At 43.7% G+C, this 20982-nt stretch overlaps 1 protein-coding gene across 1 annotated transcript in view; it reads left to right on the top strand.

Annotated features, from left to right (window-relative positions):
- Nucleotides 1–18605, top strand: part of CLN3 (CLN3 lysosomal/endosomal transmembrane protein, battenin) — a 310689-nt gene extending 292084 nt beyond the window's left edge. Inside the window, exon 16 of the mRNA XM_044085059.1 lies at nt 17203–18605. Coding sequence (XP_043940994.1) covers nt 17203–17322 — 120 coding nt within the window. The 3' untranslated portion in view covers nt 17323–18605. The remainder of the gene's footprint in view (nt 1–17202) is intronic.
- Nucleotides 18606–20982: the final 2377 nt, after the last annotated feature.

The following is a 20982-nucleotide window of genomic DNA, read 5'->3' on the forward strand; positions in this document are numbered from 1 at the left end:
CTTCTAGTGCAACACGTTAGATGTAGTACACCCCTGTAGTGCATCTGTCATACTATTCTCACTTATTAGATGTAGTGTCATACTGTTTACATGTGTTAGATGTACTTACCCCCTTGTAGTGCATCTTTCATACCGTTTACATGCGTTTGATGTAGTACACCTGTGTAGTGCATCTGTCATACTGTTCTAATGTGTTAGCTGTAGTACACCCTTCTAGTGCAACACATTAGATGTAGGACACCCTGTAGTGCATCTGTCATATTGCTCGCACATGTTAGATGTAGTACAGCCCTGTAATGCATATGTCATTCTGTTCTCCTGTTTTAGATGTAGTACACCTGGATAGTGCATCTGTTGTACTGTTCACATGTGTTAGATGTAGTACATTTTTCATAGTGTTTACTTGTGTTAGATATAGTACACCCATGTAGTGCATATGTCGTACTATTCATACTTCGAACAAATCAAAAGCATCAAATGCGGCTTAAAAACACCAGTAACAAAAAAATAAGATGCAAAAAGGTTAAGGCTGAACACTCCACAATTAATCAGAGAGAGATGCTTTTAGCATACCAAAAGACCACAAATTTATTGAAACAGTCAAGCGCTTTTGTCCATAACAATAGTAGGACTTCATCAGAACTACAACAAACAAAAAAAATCCAACCTTAAATAGGCTACACTACTAAAAATTCATATGACAAAGTAATTAGTTCAGGAAACAGCACATGATCCTACTCTAAAAGGTATATAAATTCAAAACCTAATTGTAATCCACTTTTTTCCACAATAATTACTTACTAAAAAAATAGCAATTTTTAATATATATATATATTTTTTTTACACTTAAGTTACAAAAAATACTTTAAGTATAAAAATATGAATGTAAACACATGAATATAAACCTAGGGACATATTCTGCCCTTTTACAACTCCAGAGATCTCATCTTAAGAACAGGAAGGATGGATGCATGGTTATTAAGACCTGAAGGGACTGTAAAATTCAGTTTTAGTACCACTTTAATTCACACCTTTCAATAACTAGTTCCCACCAACCCCTCCCTTGGGTTAATGGGAATAATATCAAACATTCCAAAATGAAACTTTGTAAACCCTGAACAAACTATTGTATGCTTATATAGGTTATTATTGGGGTTCCCTTTCAAAATCACATACAGGTGTTCATAAATTCTTTTTCTCAACTGTCACATAGAAAAATCCACAATGTTCATCGTGTTACACTGCTGCAGTCGTTGCACTTGGGTTATCCTGCCGTCGGGCGGTCCCGCAGTCGGCCAGAGTTCCAAAGTCTTGGTCCGGCATCGGTTGCTGTCACCTCCTCCCTGACGTCAGTGCGACAGGGGTATATAAGATGCAGCCGACGCCATTTTCTTCAGTCATTCTTGCCGCGTGGTGCCCGAAGCAGAAGCAGTTCGCAAGTGCCGGTCAGCCGACTCCTGAGATTTTCATTCCGAATCCAGAACCAAAGTCTTCTAAAAAAGCTAAGTACCCTGTTGGGGAAACTTTTTCTTGCCTCAGACCGATGTCAGTAAAAGTTAATAACTGTATTTCTTGTGGGAAGCAAATACCTCATAAGGATTTCCACTCCTATTGTATTCCATGCCTAGGCCCTGACCACGACGTCACTGGTTGTCGGTTTTGTGCTAGGTTTAACAAGCGCACTATTAAATGTCGGTTTGATTTTGCCCGACATTATTTTGGTAGAAATTTCAATTACACCTTGCCGTCGGAAATTCCGACGACTGCAATGCATAAAAAGCACAAGGACAGGCATCCGAGGCCCAAAACAGACGATGAGGCCTCTTCTAGGCCGGTCGCCAGTTCTCCGGTTTTCAGCGAGGTGCCTACGCAGCCCCTGACGACTGCTTCCACAGAACCACAGACCGCCTCTGACTCCCACGTGGAGTTGGCTGGTCCTTTGGAAGCACTAGGCCTTCAGCTTACCGATCCTAAACCTACAGAGGAAACCGAAGTAGCTGAGCAATCCACAGCTACAGAGGGTGTTTTCAGACCTACCCAGTTGACTATTAAACCCTCTGTTAAGTCTAAGCCCCGCCTTAAAAGCAAAGAAACAGACAGCTCTCTCCAGGATAGTCTTCCATGCCTAAGAAACAAATGCTAAAAATGGCCAAGGACCTAATCACTCTGATCAGGGGGTCCCATCCCCCTCCTGATAAAAGGCCCAGGCAGGATGCTGACTATGAATATTCTGATCAGGTGTCCATTTCCTCTGACTCTTCCTCGGACCTAGGATATTCTTTACCTCCTTATGAGGATTCTGATGCTGAGGAATCAATTCCATCAGCCTCTCCGCCTGAGGACTTCTCCTTTGGGGAGACCTTGCATACCATGAGAGAGCATTTCCATTGGGAAGGCCAGGATTACTCAGAATCCAAGAAAAGACTCCGAGACTTCCTTTTATTGCCCCAACACAGACCCCTTGCTATTCCACCAGTTTTAGACATTGTGGATGATGTGTACACTGAATCCAGTTTGAACACTGACTCCTTACCCCCAGAACCCAGTTAAACCTGATAGATATTAGAGAGTCTCTGACTCTCACAAATTTCTGCACAAAAGCCCTGTTGCTGACCCTGAAACTATTTCTCAGGGAGCCAAAGGGATTAAGGCCTCATCAGCAAAAAACCCAGTTCCCTCTGACAGAGATTCCAGAGCATTAGACAGAAGGGGAAAGAAGGTATATATGTCTGCAACTTTAGCAATGAGAACCTTGAATTGCCAGTTTCACATGCTAAAATATCAGCAATTTTCGATGTCTCAGTTGAAACAAAAGATGCTTTCAGATTCAGATCCTCCTAACTTAAAAGAAATGCAGGATTTATTGCATGTAGCTGAACAAGTGGGAAAACGTACTTTGCAATGTGGGTTTGATTCCTTAGCGGCCTCCTGTAAAGCAGCAGTTACAGGCTCTGTCATTAGAAGTTATGCTTGGTTAAAAGAACATACGTTACCATATCATGTTAAGGTCAAATTATTGGATGCACCCTTGCAGCGGGATGTGCTGTTTGGAGTTAAGGCAGAGGAGGTATTAAAGAAGATGGAGGATAAGGCAACATCTATGCAAACTGTGAAGGATTTCTTAGAGGTTTAGCCTTCTCGTTTTAGCAGAAATTGGCCAACAAAGAATTGGTCTTTTCCAGTCACAGATAGACCTCAAAGGGGCAGATACAGACGTCCAAGAGGTAGAGGTCAGACACAAGGCCCTTACAGGCCTCGACAATGGGGTACACCAGGCCAGAAAGAAGGGGAAGACAGGCCTCAACCTTATAAAAAGCAGCCTCAACGACTTTCCACTACAGCTGCCAAACAGCTCTCTCTTGGCAGCCCCCTTAGGAGGAAAACTAGCACTTTTCTATCACAACTGGCATTGCATCATCAAAGACAAACGGGTTCTCAACGTTGTATCTCAAGGTTACAGGTTCCATTTCCACACCTTGCCAAGGCTAAAAGGAATGCCAAATCTGCCACAAAATCAATGGGCAGAGGCTCAAAAACAAATTACAGCACTCATGGTCATGAGAGCTATTCAAAAGGTACCACCACAGGAACAAGGACAAGGATTTTACTCAAGACTCTTTCTGATTCCCAGAAAGGACAAAGCCTGGAGACCCATTCTGGACCTTTCTACACTAAACACTTACCTGGATGTTCTGAAATTCAAGATGTTGACACTACAGCAGCTTCTTCCCATGCTGGGCAAGAAAGCTTGGCTCGTGCCTTTGGACCTCAGAGGCATACCTGCATGTCCCTATCAGACAAAATTGCAGAAGATACCTCATATTTCTAGCTGGTTCAATGCACTATCAATTCTCTGCACTGCCCTTTGGCTTATCTACTGCACCCAGGGTCTTCACAAAGTGCCTGGTACCAGTAATGGTACCAGGTACAAGCATGCAAAATCTGAAGGTAATGCTACTCAATGCTAGAAGTCTAAACCTCAAAATGCACTCTCTCGAGGCACTCCTAAAAATGGAGAACATCGATATCTGTGCAGTAACTGAGACCTGGTTCAAGGCTCCAGAGAGCACCCCTGCAATACCAGGCTACAACTCTTACCGCACTTTTCGGCCACCAAACCAGGACCGAAACACTAAAGGTGGAGGAGTGTCAATATTCACCAAGGATATTCACACCACCAGGCTAGATGGCCAACACAATGTGTCTGAAATTCTCCAAGTGCAACTAACACTAGGTAAGACTGCAATCCAAATTGTAGCTTGCTACAGATCCCCCACCATACCCCAAGATTCTCACTACACCTTTCTAAATATACTGGAAAATATTAAGATGGAACCAAACACCCTAATACTGGGTGATTTTAACTACCCTGCCATTAACTGGGAAAACTACTCATGTCCCAACACCTTTGCGCAACGGTTCTTGGAATTCATAAATTCCAACGCCCTGGATCAACTAATCCATAGTCCCACCAGGGGCTCCAATATCCTAGACCTGGTCATTACCAACATGGGAAATCAATGCTCCATACCTGTGGTCACCCCCTCGTTAGGTCTGACCATAAGCTAATCACCCTTAACATCCACATCCCACCCCCACCCCCAGTAAAGAAACCACCATAAAAAACTTCTCCAAAGCCAACTTCATGCTACTCAAGTCAGAAGTGACAAACTTCATGACACCCATGCAGACGGGAACTGAAAGTTCAATTGCTGAATCCTATACTAAGGCACTGTAGGAGCACATCCACTCATGCATGAATCGTGCCATCCCAAATAGAACCAAAATGCTCTCATCCAAAAAAAGGAAGCCAATCTGGTGGTCCCCTGCCATAAACAAACTTTACAACAAAAGGAAGAAACTTTTGCAGAAAAGAGGAAAATCCCAGGATGCAAAAAACTCCCTTACTAGCCTCAGTAAGAAACTGAGATGCCTCATAAAATCCTCCAAAGCTAGTTACGAAAATAAAATTACCAAAGATTCCAAAGACAACCACAAAGCATTCTATAACTATGTCAAGAATCTAAATGGCAATGCTCAGATCTGCTCTGAGCTAAAACAGAATGGCATTAAATATACTGATCCGAAGGATATTGCCAATATCCTGGCAGATCGATTCAGTGCCAACTTCACCCCTCTCACCCCTAAATGGCCCATCTCAATACCGAAGATTGCCAAATTCCAGTAATAACGGCCACACAGGTACAAAACACACTCTCTAAAGCCAAGAATACAGCATCCATGGGACCAGATGACATCCCGGCTGTGTACTACATGAACTACAATATGAACTGGCACCTCACTTAAGTGTCATGTTTAATCATAGCCTCACCTCAGGTTTTGTGCCCACTGAGTGACCTTGAGCTACAGTTATCCCAATCCACAAGGGGGGATCCACCTTGGATCCCGGAAACTACCGTCCCATCAGTCTGACAAGCCTTATCTGCAAGGCCATGGAGCGTATTATCATGGAACTTATAAACAAAGACATTGGCAACCTTCAAACACTGGACCCCACCCAGTTTGGGTTTGTGAAGGGCCGATCTTGTCTCCTGAACCTGATTGACTTCTTTGAATCAGCCTCCAGAGCCATGGACAAGGGTAAGGTGGTCCACACAGCCTATCTAGACCTTGCCAAGGCCTTTGACACCATCCCCCACTCTGGAATCATAGATAAACTTACTAAGTTGGGCATTAATCCCTGTGTCACCCAATGGGTTGCTAAATGGCTTACTGATAGAACCCACACTGTAAAAGTAGCCGACTCCAAATCCAGCAACAGACAAGTGACAAGTGGAGTACCTCAGGGTTCAGTCCTGGGGCTGCTCTTGTTTGGAATCTACTTCTCTGAAGTACAGGTCAACACTAAGGGACTCTGGCTAACAAAGTTTGCAGATGACTGCAAACTGGGAGCCATTATTGAATCCCCAAATTATGTGGATACTCTACAAAAGGGCCTTACAGAAACAGATGCTTGGTGCCAGAGCCATGGGCTCAAGCTCAGTGCCAAGAAATATATTGTTATCCCCTTTGGGAAAAAACAGGTATCCATGAATTACCATATAGGTGGCAGTACCATATAGGTGGCAGTACACTAAACACAGAAAGTGTGATAAGAGACTTACGGACACAGGTGGACAGTGGTCTCACCTTCGATAACCACTTCACCACAACAGTCAGGAAATCCTTCTATGTGGCACACCTCATCATGAAGGGCTTTTCATCCAGAAAAAAGGAGGTCATTGTCCCACTGTACTCATCCCTCATTAGACCCATTATAGAATACAACGCCCCATTTGTTATGTACCTCTCAAGACATCTGCAACAACTAGAAAGGCCTCAGAAATACCTCACTAAAAGAATCACAGGCCTAAAGCAGATGCCCTACGCTGACCGCCTTAAAAAACTCCAGCTATACTGTGTTGCATATCGTCTACTCCGAGGCGATCTCTGCTTAACATACAAGGCCATGTCAAACTCAGAGCTGTTGGACATGCTACACTTAAAGAAATCCCAATCCCTCAGAGCTACCCGCTCCAGGGATCTAAACCTTGGCATCACAATAAACAAAACATGCTGGAGGGATAGGTTCCTGACCCAGAGACTCCCCAGACTTTGGAATAGATTGCCCATACATGTCAAGCAGTGTGCCTCTTTGGACCTCTTCAAGAGGAACCTTGACGATTGGATGGGAGAAAGGAAATTCACCCCAGGGATCACGTCAGTCGCCCTGCTAGACAGGGCTCCAGGAAAGTAAATAATGTGGGAAGAAATAGCCAGGGAATTGTTATGGCTAGGCTTGTATAGGCCCTAGGGCTGATAGCCTAGTACCAACCTATGAACCTATAATTGCATTTTGCCGGCAAAAAGGAATTCAAATTTATCCATACCTGGAAGACTGCCTGATTCAAGCAGAGAGCAAGGACATTCTACTAAAGCATCTGGCGTATGTAAAAAAGTTAAGTTGCCTGGGATACACAGTAAATGAAAAGAAATCAAAACTAGTGCCCTCACAACAGATAATATTCCTGGGTGCCAGCTTGAACACAACGGCCAAGATGGCTTATCTCATGCCAGACAAGCAAGGACAACTGACTCAGTATTTTCAATGAATGGCAACAAAGACCCAACTCCCTGCAAGAAAAATTCTGCAGGCCTTGGGCTACATGGCATCTTGCATACTGCTAATTCCATATGCCAGACTGCATATGAGGAAACTACAATGGTACCTAATGGTATGGTCTCAACACTGTCAAAGTTTGGAAACAGTTATACCACTAATTCCTTGCCTACAACAGGAGTTTCGATGGTGGGCACAAGCTTGTCACCTCAACAAGGGACAGCCTTTCACTCAACCCACAGCCAGGCAGACACTGACAACAGGTGCATCAGATTACACCTGGGGTGCACACATGGCAGGAAAATGTATCCAGGGCAAGTGGCCCACAGAGCAAAGACATCTCCACATCAATCAAAAAGAGATGCTAACTGTACAAAATGCTATTATAGCTTTCAAGGACCTACTGCATCCAGGAAAATTACTACTAAAGACAGACAACAGCACAGTTATGTGGTACATAAACAAGCAAGGGGGCACACACTCCTACCCCCTCTGCAGACAAGCCATGACCTTGTGGAACACAGCTTTAAATTACCAAGTTCATCTGCAAGCACAATTCCTGCCAGGAGAGAAAAACACACTGGCAGACGACCTAAGCAGAAACATTATGGACCCGCACGAATGGGAACTGAACCCACAAATATTCAGAATAACACAAAAATGGTGGAGCCCGGACATAGATCTGTTTGCTACCCCAAAGAACTGCCAATTACAGAAATTCTGCACAAGGAGTTACCATCCACAAGCATGGAAAGTGGATGCCCTCTCATTCAGCTGGAAAAAACTACAAGTATGCGCTTCCCCCCCTTTACCTCTCCTTCCAAAGGTACTCATAAAAGCCAGGCAGGAAGAGCCAAAAATGATCCTGATTGCACCAGACTGGCCACGCCAGCACTGGTACCCAATCGTAAGGAACTTTACAAGAACCACCCTGGATTTTACCACAAATTCCACAGTTGCTGACACAGCACAACAATCAGATACTTCACAGCCAGCTAAAGACCTTCAATCTAGCTGCATGGAAAATTCCTTAGTCAAGCAAGCAATGCCTCTCTCTAAAGCTGTTATGGATTTCATTCTGGAGGCCAGAAGGCCTAGCACCAGGAAAGCTTACTCAGACAAATGGAAGAGATTCTGTGCCTGGAACCAAGCACACAGCCTTGACCCTCTAGTCCCAAACATTCCTCAGATACTGCAATACTTAACTGAGACGCTGGACAAGGGCCTCTCTTTTTCATCCATCAAGATCCATGCCTCAGCTATCTCTGCTCATTACAACACGGATCCACCAATTTTTTCTAATCTTTTGCTCAAACAATACCTCAGAGGGGCTAAAAACATAAGACCGCCCCGTAGAGCACCTACACCTACTTGGGACCTCAACTTTGTTTTGGAGAAATTAACTTTAGCTCCTTTTGAGCCAGCTAGCACAGCAGAATTAAAATAAATCTCTTGGAAAACTGCTCTGCTACTGGCATCAGCACGAAGATTTTCAGAATTGCAGGCACTAATGGCAGTGGAACCTTTCCTCATCTTCCACCAGGACAGGGTGTCTTTAAGAACCAACCCTACGTTTATGCCAAAGGTGGTATCAAGTGTGGCTCTAAACCAAACCATTCACTTGCCAACTTTTTATCCAAAACCACAGAACAAAGGGGAGAAACTACTACAATGTCCTTCATGGATGCATCTGCAGTCATAACAGCTGGGTTGTCCTGTCGTCAGGCAGCCCTTCAGTCGGCCGGATTCCAAAGTCCGGGTCCGGCTTCGGCTGATGTCGCACTTCACCCGACGTCATCTCTGTTGGTCTTCGGGTATAAAAGCATCAGCCGACGCCATTTTCCTCAGTCTTTCTTGCCGTGGGCCCAAGCAGAAGCTGTTCGCAAGTGCCGGTCGGTCGGATCCAGACATTACTTGTACCCAATACTACTTGGAAGACTTCTAAAGCTAAGTACCCCGTTGGGGACTCTTTCTTGCCTCAGCCGATGTCAGAAAAAGTTAATAATTGTTTAACCTGTGGGAAACAAATGCCTCATAAAGATTTCCATTCTTACTGTCTGCCTTGTTTAGGCCCAGCCCACGACGTAGCAGCCTGTTCGGCCTGCGCTTCTTTCAACCGACGAACGCTTAGGCGTCGGTCGGAGTTTGCAGAACAGTTTTTCGGTTCTGACTTTGCGTACAATATGTCGTCGGATCCCCCGACTACACTTTCTGCCAAAAAACGCAAAGATAAAGACCGACACTCGCGGTCCGCGGTTTCGGCCGAAACCATGCTTAAGCAAACCGCGAGTGTCTCGGTTTCGGCCGAAACCGAGAAAACTGATCAAGGTGCAGCCGAATCTATCTCTACAGCTGAGGCCCCTGCTACAACTCTTGAATCGGCCTCAGAAATTTTATCCACTACGGTGGTTGCCACTGACTTATCAGACACCATTCCCCTGGATGTCTCTACCCCAGCACGTGGTGCTGCTAGGCCTCCAGCAGCCATGTCCATTAAGGCCTTCGCCAGGGCTAAAGCAGCCAAGACCAAGAAAACAGTGCCTGCTAAACCACCCTCAACCAGGCCCTCTTCTAGTTCTCAAATGCTTACTTTGGCAGAAGATTTAATTTCATTAATTAGAGGATCTCAACCTCACCCAGACAGGGCCTCTCAGCCCCCAGAGAAGAGACCTAGGGCAGAGCCCCCTGAGCCAGTGTCCTCTGATGATTCTGCTGATGAATCAGACATAACTGACCAGCCAGAGGCCCCTTTCTCCAATTTTGAAGATTCTGATGCTGAAGAATCCATTCCAGCTGCTTCCCCTCCAGAAGAATTCTCCTTTGGGGAAACCTTACATGCCATGCGAGAGCATTTCCAATGGCAGCAACAAGATTTTTCAGATTCCAGAAAAAGACTTAGAACCTTTCTGCACCTTCCACAGCACAGGCCCTTAGCTATACCTCCTGTTCTCTCTGTGGTAGATGATGCTTTCAATGATGTCTGCTCTGCTCCAGATTCATTACCCCAGCCCCTGCCAAACCAGACAGATTTTACAGGGTGCCAGATACTCATCACCACCTTTACAAGGCCCCACTTGCAGACCCCGAAACTATATCCCAGGGTCCCAAGGCAGTAGCCGCGACCATAGCTAAAAACCCTATTCCTTCTGAAAGGGAAGCAAGGTCATTAGACAGATGGGGTAAAAGGTTTACACTTCAGCTACTCTCTCAGCTAGAGCTTTAAACTGTCAGTTTCACATGATACAATACCAAGAGTTTATGCTTGATCAGTTAACTAAAAAGCTAACCACTGATGAATCTCTTGACAAGAAATATGTATTAGAAATGGTAAATAACATACAACAGGTTAGTAACCATTCCTTAAAATGTGGCTATGATGCACTGGAGGCTTCATTTAGATCAGCCATGACTGGCACAGTGATAAGAAGGCATGCATGGCTAAAGGAGCAAGCTCTACCGGATCATGTTAAAGCTAAGTTGCTAGATGCTCCTATGGATAAGACAAGTTTGTTTGGTGCACCTGCCCAGCAGGTTATGAAGAAAATGGAAGAAAAGGCAAAATCAGTTCAAACGGTTAAAGATTTCCTGCAGGTTCAACCACCAAGGTTTAGCAGGAACTGGCCTGCCAAAAATTGGTCCTTTCCTGACTCCACAAGATTTCAAAGGGGCAGGAATAGACGTTCCAGAGGCAGAAACCAATCCAGAGGAGGTGCCTACAGAGGACGACAGTGGCAAGGTAACAACAGAGGCACAGACACAACCACTGCCACTACATCAGCACAGCCACAGTGACTTAATCCTAAATCCGCCTACCAGGGAACAAATAGCAGCTCCTCTAGGCGGAAAGTTAACCTTATTTTCAAAGAACTGGCACCACATAACAAAAGACAAGTGGATTTTACAAACCATAGATCAAGGTTACCGATTCCACTTCCACACTTTACCAGTCAAAAGAGGAATGCCAAATCTACCTCCAAAATCAAAAAACAGAGGCTCTACAACAGATAATGGAGTTAACAAACATGAGAGCTGTGGAAAAAGTGCCAACAACAGAGCAAGGAAAGGGGTTCTACTCCAGACTATTCCTAGTTCCAAGAAAGGAAAAAAGTTGGAGACCAATTCTCGACCTGTCCACCTTAAATACATACATCATCGTCCCAAAATTCAAAATGCTGACCCTACAGCAGCTTCTTCCCATGCTGGGCAAGGAGTGTTGGCTGGTAACTCTAGATCTCAAGGAGGCATACCTGCACGTCCCCATTCGACCAATCTGCAGAAGATACCTCAGATTTCTTGCAGGATCAGAGCACTATCAATTCTCAGCATTGCCTTTTGGCTTATCTACTGCGCCCAGAGTATTCACAAAATGCCTGGCATCAGTAATCGCCCATTGCAGGCTACAGGGAATTCAAATTTACCCATACCTGGACGACTGCCTGCTACAAGGGGACAACAAAAGCAAGTTGACAACAGATTTACAAAGGGTCATTTACTTGCTACAAGCACTGGGATTCACAGTCAATTTACAAAAGTCAAGGCTGATACCATCCCAAACAAGGACATTCTTGGGAGCGGAATTGGACACAGTAAGACAAATGGCATTCCTAACTACAGAAAAACAAAAAGAACTCCCTCTTTACTTCTTGGCACTAACAAAACTGAACAAGTTAACAGCAAGAAAGGTACTGCAGGCCTTGGGCTTCATGGCATCATGCATAATCTTGGTCCCATTTGCCAGACTACATATGAGAAAACTACAGTGGTACCTAAGGAATTTATGGTCCCAACACAGACACAGCCTAGAAACAGAAATCCCACTAATTCCATGCTTAAAACAGGAGTTCCTATGGTGGGCTCAAGCATGCCAGACCAACCCAGGCCTTCCCTTTCGCAGATGTCAAGCAAGCCAGAACATCACAACAGACGCTTCAGACCTAGGATGGGGGGCCCATATGCTGGACAAATGCGTGCAAGGATTGTGGACTCAGGATCAACTTCACCTGCACATCAACCTAAAAGAAATGCTGGCTGTAAAACTGGCAATCCAAAAGTTCAGACCATTTCTCAAAGAGGGCCAGTTGATGATAAGGACAGACAACACCACAGTCATGTGGTACATCAACAAACAGGGAGGCACTCATTCATACCCCCTATGCAGAATGACTTTGCAGCTGTGGACCCTGGCACTCAGCTACAACATCCAGCTACAGGCAATATTTGTACCAGGAAAAGAAAATACTCTAGCAGACATATTAAGCAGAACCACATCAGATGCCCACGAATGGCACCTGCACCCGGACAGCTTCAAGACCATCTCAAAGAAATGGGGAATGCCTCAGATAGATCTATTCGCATCACCTCACAATCACCAGCTCAAAAAATTCTGCACAAGGACATTCCACCCACTAGCATGGAAAGTGGATTCGCTCTCCTTCAGCTGGAAAGGCCTAACAGCATATGCATTCCCACCTCTTCCCTTGATACACAAAGTACTACTAAAAATCAAGGAAGAACATCCAAGGATAATCCTGATAGCTCCAAACTGGCCAAGACAACACTGGTACCCACTGCTGAGGAGCTTGTCTCGGAACAATATGTGGCCAATACCCCTGATGCCTTTGATGCTAACTCAGAACAACTACAGCACCATACATCCAAACCTAAAAACGTTACAACTGACTGCATGGAACATCACATAGCAGCAACTAATCAAGAACTTTCCCAAAGAGTTAAAGACATTATTCTTGAAGCACGCAGACCTTCAACAAGAAGGAACTACGCTGGAAAATGGAAAAGGTTTGTCTTTTGGAGTTCTGAAAGAGGAAAAGATGTGTCAAACATAGATATGCCTAACATTCTGGAGTATCTGGCCGAACTTCTCCATTCAGGCCTGTCCTACTCCTCCATCAAGATCCATGCATCAGCTATTTCAGCAGAATACAGCCTTGATCCACCTGTTTTTTCGCACCCTTTGCTCAGGCAGTTCCTCAGAGGAATCAAGAATGTAAAACCTCCAAGAAACCACCATTACCAGCTTGGGACTTAAACTTCGTACTAGAAAAGTTGACACTATCACCCTTTGAACCAGCAGCAGCAGCAGACCTACAACACCTGTCATGGAAAACTGCTTTCCTACTGGCAATTACTTCAGCAAGGAGGGTTTCAGAACTACAGGCTTTAATGGCAGTGCAACCCTTCCTAATCTTCCACCAAGATAGAGTGTCCATGAGGACTAATCCAACATTTATGCCTAAGGTGGTATCCAGAGTGTCTTTAAACCAGGCAATCCACCTACCTACCTTCTTTCCCAACCCACAAAACAGAGGGGAAAGAATACTGCATACCTTGGATGTACATAGACAGCTACGCTACTACTTGGACAGAACCAAAAGCAGCAGAAAGACTGACCAACTTTTTGTGGCCTATGCAACAGGAAGGGAAGGAAAAGCTATTTCCAAACAGACAATCTCCAAATGGATAGGAAATTGCATACGATTCTGTTACTCCTTCCATGGGAAACCAATTCCACAGAACATAAGACCTCATTCTACAAGGGCAACAGCCACTACCACAGCCTTCCTACGAGGAGTGGCTACCAAAGACATTATTGAGGCGGCTACTTGGACCTCCGTGCATACATTTGCCAAGCATTATAATTTGCCTCTATATTCCAGATCCCGAGCAGGGTTTGCCACTGCTGTACTGCAAGGGATTCTAAACACACCATAATCTACTTTTATCCTCCTCCCCTAGTTGGCTATGGTATTCTACCCAGCTGTTATGACTGCAGATGCATCCATGAAGGACATAGTACAGTTTTGTACCTACCATAAATGTAGATGTCCGAACTGGATAGCATCTGCAGTCAGGATTACCCTCCCTCCTTCCCCTCTGAGATACGCGTAGGGTGTTTACCCTCCTAATAGCTAGCTGATGGGGGGGAGTCTTTTATGGTGTATTTGTTTGTATATATGTACATACTTGCTTATTTTTGTGTTTACCTCTATCCTTTTGGAAACATTGGCATCTATCCAAAAAATTTTAGCCTTCAAGAGGGCTTCTGGCATCTGGGGCAAGAAACACTGAGGAAAATGGCGTCGGCTGATGCTTTTATACCCGAAGACCAACAGAGATGACGTCGGGTGAAGTGCGACATCAGCCGAAGCCGGACCCGGACTTTGGAATCCGGCCGACTGAAGGGCTGCCTGACGACAGGACAACCCAGCTGTTATGACTGCAGATGCTATCCAGTTCGGACATCTACATTTATGGTAGGTACAAAACTGTACTTTCTGTGGACATTCATAGACAGTTACGCTTCTACTTGGACAAAACCAAAGCTTTCAGAAAATCTGAGCAATTATTGGTAGCATACACTGCAGGAGCACAGAGAAAAGCCATTTCAAAGCAGACTATTTCAAAATGGATAGGACACTGTATACATTTCTGCTATACCCACCATGAGAAACCTGTACTTAGCAGCATTAGATCTCACTCCACCAGGGCAACAGCCACTTCAACTGCCTGCCTCAGAGGAGTACCTACCAGCCTACCTCAGAGGAGTACCTACCAAGGATATTTTGGAAGCAGCAACATGGAGTTCTGTGCATACATTCACCAAACATTACCATTTGCCTTTATACTCCAAATCCAGAGCTGGCGTCGCCACTGCTGTACTGCAGGGCCTTATAGCCACCCCTAATGCCTTCTAGATCCAGCCTCCCTACCTCAGCTTTGGGATTCCACCCAAGTGTAATGACTGCAGCAGTGTAACATGATGAACATAGTACAGTTTTGTACCTACCATAAATGTAGATGTTCGAGTGTAAACACTGCTGCAGTCCAGGTTACCCTCCCTCCTTCCCCTCTTAGTTTTTGATATTTACCTAGGGCATCTACCCTTTATTACCTATGGGGAGTACTTGCTGGTAACTAAAAATGGTCGTTTGCTTCACTTTGGTATTTTTTACTAGCAATTTGTATTGCCTACCTATTTGGGGGCACCTGACATCTGGGGCAAGAAAAACTGAAAAAAATGGCGTCGGCTGCATCTTATATACCCCTGTCGCGCTGACGTCAGGGAGGAGGTGACAGCAACCGACGCTGGACCAAGACTTTGGAACTCTGGCTGACTGCAGGACCGCCTGACAGCAGGATAACCCAAGTGTAATGACTGCAGCAGTGTTTACACTCGAACATCTACATTTATGGTAGGTACAAAACTGTACTTTTGTCACAAATGGCAATGTAAACTCTCTCTCTAATGATACAATTGCCTTTTTTCAAAAAATTTTGAACAGAATGTTAAGTAAGGAAATTGATGACCCTTCTAAAATGTAGGGACATTGTTTACATAGGACCTTTGTCAGAAGGGTATATGGGTTTCCTAACATGTTCGAAGTAAAACTTCATATTCCTACCAGTTTTAAATACAAAGTTAGGACCGTTACCTAAAACCTCTAAAAACTATTGGTTACCTTTAAAAATGATCCAGTTTTTGGAAACATTATTTTTAATTTCTTTAGAACCTGAGCCAAATGGGACAACCATGCTATGGTGACCTCTTCTGCTACCCTATTCAAAATACCTTGCCGGGTACCCTCTTTCAAAAAACATCTTGGAAATAATTGCCAATTCATTCTTAAAATTTGTTAAGTTTGAACACATTCTCACCACCCGAACCAATTGTCCTTTATAAATATTTATCTTAGTAAAAAAAGGGTGGTTACTATTCTCACACGTTAGTTGTAGTGCATCTGTCATACTTTTCACAGTTTTTAGATGTAGCACACCCCACTGTCTGTCTTCTTGTTTAAACATGTTAGCTGTAGTACACCCCTGTAGTGCATCTGTCATACTGCTTAAACGTGTTGGATGTAGTACACCCCTGTAGCGCATCTGTCATACTGCTTAAACGTGTTGGATGTAGTACACCGCTGTAGTGCATCTGTCGTACTTTTTACACGTGTTAGATAGTGCATCTGTCGTTCTGTTTGCATGTGTTCGATGTAGTACAGCTGTCGTTCTGTTTGCATGTGTTCGATGTAGTACAGCCCTCTAATGCATCTGCCATACTGTTCTCATGTGTTAGATGTAGTACACCCCTGTAATGCATCTGTCGCACTGTTCATACGTGTTAGATGTACAGCATCCTTGTAGTGCATCTTTTGTACTGTTCACACATGCTAGATGAAGTGCACCCCTGTAGTGCATCTGTCATACTGTTTACATGTTGGATGATGTACATTCTTGTAGTCTTATCTGTCGTATTGTTGACAGGTTAGATGTAGTGCATCTGTCATTGTGTTCACATGTGTTAAATGTAATGCACCTGTGTAGTGCATCTTTCACACTGTTCACACGCCTTAGATGTAGTACAGCCCTGTAATGCATCTGCCATACTGTTCACGTGTTAAATGTAGTGCATCTTTCTTACTGCTTGCATGTGTTAGATGTAGTTATACCCCTGCAGTGCATATGTCATTCTGTTCAGATGTGATAGTTGTAGTACACCTGTGTAGTGAATCTGTCATATTCTTCATACTTTTTAGACTGTGTACCTTCTTCCCTGAGGTGGGTAATTGTCGCACTGTTTGTTTTTTTGTTTGTTTTACATTGTCTCCTCTGTTCTCTCTACTGTGACAAAGTGGGAATGATTGATGTTGTTGAGTCCTGCCTTAATATCCCTTGTTTGGTGATGTAAGTTGCTTGCATAAAACAGGTATTGAAAACAGCTGAATGCCAATGCAGCTGTTTGGTATCACCTTGTAATGTTACTATAGTAATAACTGTAAGTGTAGTGCTTTTGCTCGAGTCTCTTGTGTTAAGTCGTCACTTTAGACCAAACTGCCCCCTGTTGGGCATTGTACTAACTCGTGATATTGACATCTGTTTCCGCTCTGATTTTTGTAGTTGTGATTTCAGACATTAACATCAGGTTAGACTCTACACTCCATTTTATTGCTGATGCTTGCTTTGTGTAGTTATAATGCATAATTTAACCTGTTCAGGTGTTTCTGCTTCAGCTTTTTCTTGTGTGAACATTTCTTATGTACAGCTATGTCTGTTTTTTTTCCCCACAGAGCACAGATGATGAAAGGGAGTTTGCGATGGGAACAGCCTGTATAGCAGACACTTTTGGAATTGCAATTTCTGGGGCTGTGGCCATTCCTCTACATGACTACTTTTGCAGTTTGTCTTGACAAGAAGTTGATGCCAACTTTACACATCTGTAACACTGGACCATAAACTTTGGGTTTTATTTCCCAGATCCATTGTGTACTGTAGACCGTATCCAAGCTGGGCTGTGCAAAATTAAAACCGTTCTAAGTCTGACAGAAGGGTGACACACCTTCAAATTTCCTTCTTCTATTTTACTCGTTTTAACCCTGATTCCATTCGGAAGAGATGAGTGACAGGGAACTATGGAATACAAATTCAGCACATTGAAACTTAGGAGTGCAGATATGTTCAGAACTCAGTTTCCTATCTTGTATTCTGTCAGTGGATGTTGAGTAAAGCACCATGGCAAACACTTTTTTTGTGGGGATAGTTAGGAAGTGGCACAATTAAAGTGAACATGATACATTTCTCAGGCAGCAGAAGCTGAGTAATTGAGAAGTCTCTTCTACAAGTGAAGGACAAGTGATCATTTAACATTTGACCACTCCATTAATATTTATTTGCTCTACCCTCACCTTAAACAAGCTGAAACAGTCTGTAAAGTCTCTGAGGGAGCATGTCTGGATGCAGGCTCCTGCAGTCTTATCCTGCATTACAACACTATTTATTCAGTCATTCTCTAAAGGGCTAAAAGGAGAACAGTACAAAGGAAACGGAAGTAAATATTGTGGGAAGAAATATTCAGGGAATTGTTATGGCTAGGCTTGTATAGGCCCTAGGGCCGATAGCCTAGTACCAACGTATGAACCTATAAGGGAATCTCTAGTAATAGTACAAAAAAAACGTAATACTGAATTTTGAATGTGCTGCTTATGGTGTCATGTAGTATACGTGCAGCTTAGTTATAACTACATTAAGGGTTGATTAGCACCGGGTATAGAGACAGGAATGCCGATTTGACAGTGACTGAGCTTTGAGGTTATGGGCTCAGCAGAAGTTGGTTAAAACTGGAGATTTGTTTATGCACTTAAAACTGTTGCATTTCAGTGAACTGGCAAAAAAATGGAAAGAAGTTATTTTCTTGGTCTGTGGCAACTTTCTGCAGCCATCTATAAAACTAAATTATTATTTTGTTGTGTGTCTGTGTGCGCTTTCAGAGTATTAGAAAGTAACGAATTCCTGCCATTTTCACTTGATCATAAAGTGCCCTAGTGAGGATATATGTTACTGCACTTCTGATACCAGTGGGAGCTGTAATAGCTGCAGGATGGTAGTAGCTGTTTTGTAGTATAATAAAAGGAGAAATTTGTTGTTGTTGTTGTGTCTTTCGGCTTTTCCCGGTTAGGGGTCGCCACAGTGGAACTCCGGTCCGCTAATGATTGGAAGTAGATTTTTACGTGCCGAGTTGCTGGCCCTGACGCACAACCTTCAATGAAGGTATGCCCATTCACATAGGTCTCCACATAGAAGACGCTTTAGCTGAGAATCGAACAGGACAACGTCTTACTGTGAGGCGACAACGCTACCGCAGCACCACCACCGCAGTTAACAAAAGGAGAAATTATAAAGATTTATTTTAAAAATGCTACATTCTAAAAGTGTTTAACAGAAGGTATTATCAGAAATTTGCATTTCAGAAACTTTGCAAAATGCAGTTGGGGATGCGTGTAATTTAGCCTAGATTAAGTTGTCCGCAGTCTTTGGCTTTTACCCTGAATCGTTGGAATGGTTTTACCTCTGAGTAGTTTTATGTAGCATTAATGAAGGTGGTTAGGAAACTGGTACATCTCTAGTGTAATTTGTGTCTTTTCGGCTTTTCCCGGTTAGGGGTCGCCACAGCGGAACTCCGGTCCGCTAATGATTGGCAGTAGATTTTTACGTGCCGAGTTGCCAGCGCTGACGCACAACCTTCAATGAAGGTATGCCCATTCAGGCATGTCTCCACGCAGAAGACGCTCTAGCTGAGAATTGAACCGGACAGCGTCTTAATACTATCAGTATTTTACTCACTTCAAGTCCATGCCATTGTTATTCCCCAGCTTAAGCAGGGTAGTCCCCAATTCACACAGCTTCTTCTGTGTGGCTATCCTTATGGTGACCTAAATTTGTTTTATTTTGTTACTTGTTGATGGATGAAGGGTGTTGGTCTTAATTAGGGTCGTTGCTAGTCTGTTAGACATGGTATCAGTGGAGCCAGTGTGAAGAATTTGAGTAGCAATACTAAAAAACTCGTTCCCAAAGACATGCTATAGGTGGATTGGACACCCTAAATTGGCCCTAGGCTTGAGTGCGTACATGTGTGTGTGCCTTCTGTGGAAGGTTGGGCTCCAGGCTGGCAACTAGACACCGTAAAACTCCACTGCCAATCATGAGCAGAAAGATGATCCGCTGTGGCAGCCCCTAACCGGGAAAAGCCGAAAGAAGACTACTACAAAACTGGTTCCACTGTGATACCTCCAAACCTAATGCCTCTAAATACAAATGAGTCCCAGTTGTGCAGAACTAATTAACTCATATTCATATAATCTGAATGTGAGCCAGTGTATTTGTAGGGATGTATGTTTCAGGCAATAATAACCAAAATGTAAAGTAAGCATTTTTTGATGGTGGGAAAACTCCCTTCCACCTCCACACCCCTTACATTACATTATTGTTATCATCATCAATTACTCCAACCTGAAGAACATTTTTACAGGCAGCAAGTTCCCTTGCCACTCCACAGCTCTTACTTTATTACTGTCATAAATTGCTCCAAGAGTGATCATTTAGAGGACAGAAAAAAAGTTCCTCTTTTTTTCTGTGATGCTATGATCTACCATTCAGTTAAAAATATCTATAATTTGAGCCCACATATCTGCACAAAATACCAAGCAGAAAACTGCACATTTTTTTAGGCTCACTTAATCAGAGGGAGTTATTCATGGAAATGGATGCTGGTAAAGTAAGTAAAGATTGTTCTGGTAGGCTTGTTGTTGTGCACCACACATACACATGATGTGTGTTACAAACAACAGAGCGGTAGGCATGCTTTACCCTTCCCAGTTAACTGTGCTGCTCTTAACTGGCTTTCTTGGAGGCCTTTAGGAAGGAGAGTTCACTTGTATCTCTAGCATTGGTCATAGTATGGATTCTGGTCTGTAGTTTGATGGCCATGCAATGTTCCTATCTTTGGCACTGTAATTAAGAAAATACCTTTTTAAACCCTCACTGTCCGTATCCGCGGTGGTGGTGCTGCTGTAGCGCTGTCGCCTCACAGTAAGACGCTGTCCGGTTCGACTCTCTAGAGCGTCTTCTGCGTGGAGACATGCATGAATGGGCGTACCTTCGTGACGGTTGTGCATTAGGGCTGGCAACTCAGCACGTAAAAATCAACTGCCAATCATTAGCGGACCAGAGTTCTGCTGTGGCGACCCTTAACCGGGAAAAAGCCGAAAGACACAACAGCAACCTTTTTAAACCATCAAGAAAGGGTTGCACTTTTTTATTTCAGTGGAGTTTTTCCAAGCAGTGTTTTGTTTGAGATTGGGTTGCAGTGGGGTACAGGGCTTTCCCCTTACCTCACTGTTGAATGATCTCCTAGTTGGTGTATATGTTTAACAGGAAGCGTGGAAATGCAAGGGCACTTGACTCACTGTAAAAAAAAAAAAAAAAAAAAATAGTTTTGTTTGCTTTCAGTCATTTTTGATTCACTCTAAAATGATCACACTTTTTACATTCATTTTGTGAGTGTTCAATATTTC

Source organism: Protopterus annectens, chromosome 10.part0 (genome assembly GCF_019279795.1).
Source record: "Protopterus annectens isolate FY-2018-M chromosome 10.part0, PAN1.0, whole genome shotgun sequence".
NCBI lineage: Eukaryota > Metazoa > Chordata > Ceratodontiformes > Protopteridae > Protopterus > Protopterus annectens.